At 38.6% G+C, this 3,882-nt stretch overlaps 1 protein-coding gene across 1 annotated transcript; it reads right to left on the bottom strand.

Annotated features, from left to right (window-relative positions):
* Positions 1-774: 774 nt before the first annotated feature.
* On the bottom strand, positions 775-2,675 carry LOC115890623. Its single transcript, XM_030910903.1, has one exon. It carries the CDS (start codon positions 2,578-2,580, stop codon positions 775-777), a length of 1,806 nt encoding a protein of 601 aa, XP_030766763.1. The 5' UTR covers positions 2,581-2,675.
* Between the last annotated feature and the right edge of the window lie 1,207 nt (positions 2,676-3,882).

The raw sequence follows: 3,882 nt of genomic DNA, 5'->3' as shown, positions 1-3,882 counted from the left end.
ATCTTGGCACATTCTTCTGCAGTAGCTTTCACCAAAGGAAATAATTCTACCCATTTTGTAGCTGTATCTTCAATGATGAATACCCATTGTTGTCCAAGGTCGTTTTCTGGCAATGGACCGAATAAATCAATAGCTAAGACTTCAAATCGTTGATTATAAGCTGGGGTTTGCACTAATCCAGCTGGTTTTTGATTGGTGGCCTTGTAGCGTTGACATTCGATGCAATTCTTGATATAATCGTTAATGTATTGTCGCATACCAGTAAAATAGTATAATCGAGCTATTCTTTGGTATCTCCGTTCAGTACCATAATGAGCAGCAGTAGGTGAATCATGGTGCTCTTGCAATACTCGTTGTCTCTCATGTGTTGGTACTACCAATTGAGCTTCTTCGGAGTCACCATCAGCATATTTGTATAGTATTCCACTACTAACAATGTATCCTCTTGCTGTCCATTGACTGAAGTTTTCTCTGGATCTACTTGAATGCCATTAGAGGTGATCAAATGTCCCAAATATTTTACTCGTGGAGTCGCAAATGTACATTTATCATGATTCGCACATAGTTTGTACGTTATGAGCCTTTCGAAGACACGTTTTAAGTCTGTCATATGTTGATCAAACGTTTCAGATATCACCAGCACGTCATCGAGGTAGGCGAGTATCAGGATAGATGGAAGTCCACTTCGAAATCTGTCGATCAGCTTTTGGAAAGTTGCTGGTGCGTTACGCAGACCGAACGGCATGACCAGGTACCGAAATGTTCCGAACGGGGTCACGAACGATGTTTTGTCTCTATCTGTTCCCGCACTTTCACTTGATGATATCCCGCACGTAAATCAATGGCTGACATGTATATAGTCTTTTTGGTTGCATGCAGTAGATCGTCCATTCGAGGTAACGGATAATGCACGGGTGTCGTAATAGCGTTCAAAGCTCTGTAATCGCAACATACCCTAGTTTCGCCATTCTTCTTTGGAACGAGTACTACCGGTGCTGACCAAGCTGACTCACATTCTTCTATAATGTCATCTCGTAACATCTTGTCTAGTTCTTGTCGAAGTTTTTCTTTGTTTCCAGGCGTCATTCGGTACGGTGGTACTGAAATTGGTGCGTGTGACTTGGTATCAATATAGTGTTCAGCATAAGGAGTTGGTTCTCCCCCTAGAGCGAAAATATCCTGGTTGGCTTCAAGAAGGTCTGATAACTGCTTATGTTCTTCACTGGATAACATTATGGCTTCATCTGATCTCAAAATTGAAACGGAAAGTACTTCTATATTGGAAATTTTGTGGTCATCTTCATATACCAAGGGATACTTAGTCAAAATATCGTCTGCAAAACTCCAATTTTGCTGTCCGATGTCCAGAACAAGGTTAGCACTTCGAAGGAAATCTATGCCTAGTAAGGTTTTGTCAGCATTGGGTAGAGTCATAAATGTTGTTGGTATATAACGACTTCCTAGTAAAACATCAACTCTCAGAAGTTTTACTTCCTGTTCTTTCACGGTACCATCTGCAAGTTTAATCGTACTTCTGGTTTTTGTATACGGAACGTTGTGTTTCCTTAATGCTTCGTATAATGAGCCACTGGCAACGCTGTGCTTGGCGGCTGTGTCAATCAGTCCTTGACCATTCATTCCTAGTATGTTTATAGGCAAAATAGGACGTGACTGAGGGTAAACAGGAACTTCTACATTGTCAAGAGCACAGAATTCGACAGAAGCTGCGGTGTTGGAACAAGTTGGACAGTTGGATTTAATGTAGCCAGGTCTATTACATCCGTAACATGTCACTTGATTTGATATTCGGGGAGGATGACTTTCCAAGGTCGAATTTGGAACAGATGTCACTGGATTACTTGGTGAAGGCGCTGTAGTCGAAGTTTTTGTTGATGTACTTGCAGTACCTTGTTTCTTTCGGCACTGGTCTTCTGTATGTCCCAAATATTTGCAAAATCGACATTTTGGACGTTTATCGTTAGAAGGCCTGTCAAAATGATCAACAAACGTTTCTTCTACCATGCGACATTCTTTAAGTAATTCGTTAAAAGTACGGATTTTATCTCGAGGTACTTTTTCTCGTATTCGTTTATGTAACAAGCCATAAATCATATCAATCTGCGTCGACTCAGTTAGGGTATTTGCTGGAAGTTGCGCAAGCAATGAACGCGATTGACAGATAAATACATCAGAAGGTGTTCTAATATCTTGTTCTTTTGAAAATATTTCCCGATATACAAGATATGCTGGTTTTCTTGGACCGAAAGTTAGACGTAAAAGATCGAGAGCAGTTTCCCAAGTTGCGACAGTGTCTTTTACTCCGTACCACCACGTAGCGGCAAAATCATCGAGTAGCATAGATAAACCACGCAGAGCGTTCGCGTCGGACACTTTTGAGCAGTCTTTGAAGGTTTCTATAGCGTCTATAAAAGCATTTACGTCAGAGTCTTTGCTACCGTTAAAACGCGACGAACATGAAGAGAAATTCCCTGTTTCCAACGACTGTGTTGACAAATTACTGATGCGTGATAAGAGTGCTTCAAATTGTTGCTGCGTAAGAGTGACGTTTGCTTCTGCCATGTTACGTAATTTAGATGTTTTTCTACTACTGTGGCTCCGTAGCCAGTATCGGTTTTCTTCTGAAGGTTGCAGAGTGAAAAAAAAATGTTCAAAAACTTACCGAAATGATGTGGTTTTTGATTTTTTTTTGTTTTGGTTGTGAACCAAAGTGTCAACCCAAGGTGCTTGGATTGGATGATTTTGTTGAAGTTGGTGAAGCTTATCAGGGTTTAGTGTTGAATTTGCAGCCAAACGACGAGTTTGCACTATGCTGAGTAAATTTCTAGGAATTCTGTCCACACACAAATATTCCAAAATGTTCACTAGCACAATTTACAATGTTCACAAGCACTGTTTCACCACTGACTGTTCACTTTGATAAAAATGTCTATTTTTATCTTTTTAACTTTTAAAAACTCTTCATTTCACAATGTATGGCCCAAGTTGGGACGCCAAATATTATAGGAAGTGAAATTAAAATTCATTAATGTAATTAATTCACTTATCTATTAAAAAAAGAACGGGTTATACATTGCAGAGAGCTTTCAAAGTTAAAACAGACGCCGCTTCGTTCACTTCTCTCTTGTCGCTAACTGCCTTTCTGCACGTAGGCCCGAATTCCATTCGCGCGCATCTCCCACTTCTTGACCGTTACGACGGCGCTCAGGGTCGTCTTCGGCGATGGCCTACGATGGTTCAGCCCAAACCGGACGCGGCAGACCACTATGCCGGTAGCGACCGTAAAAAATTGTTACAGTAGGCTTTTTAAATACTTTGATTCTAAATAATACATTTTGAGGAGATATTGCGATTTCATATATTTAATTACGTAGGTCTTTTCAATCATTGCCTTAAGATTAAAGGTGAATTTTATTTTTAACCTCCGATCTATTCAATTGCAATGCAATAGAAAAACTTAATTCTTTTTTACGTTAAGGTATTTTCATTTACGTGTAATTTAGATAAAATGTTTCGTACGTCCGGTCTGAAAAATATAAAGGTTCTTTTGGATGAAATTGCGATGAAATATCCTTTGAAGCAAATAAGAAATGCAATTCTTTAGTGACGATATTTGCAAAGATTCTACTTTTTGTCCGGATTTACACATTTCAGAAATAAAATACATAAAAATAAATAACGGAAAATGTTCCATAAACATGATTGTGATAGATTTAATACATATTTCACTTTAATATCACTCATAAGAAATATATCTAAATAAACTGAAATTTTGTTTTGTAAGCTTCGTAAAATTATTAGTTTCTGGTTTTAATTTTATTATTGCCACTTAACTGCTAATATAGAAATTTAATTCCACGCTGT

Source organism: Sitophilus oryzae, unplaced genomic scaffold, assembly GCF_002938485.1.
Source record: "Sitophilus oryzae breed Bouriz unplaced genomic scaffold, Soryzae_2.0 scaffold_906_pilon_pilon, whole genome shotgun sequence".
NCBI lineage: Eukaryota > Metazoa > Arthropoda > Insecta > Coleoptera > Curculionidae > Sitophilus > Sitophilus oryzae.
This window is presented reverse-complemented; position numbering and strand designations above follow the sequence as displayed.

Excerpts from the sequence above, each read along its gene's own strand:
- LOC115890623 (XM_030910903.1), bottom strand. The coding sequence starts at position 2,580 with ATGGCAGAAGCAAACGTCACTCTTACGCAGCAACAATTTGAAGCACTC.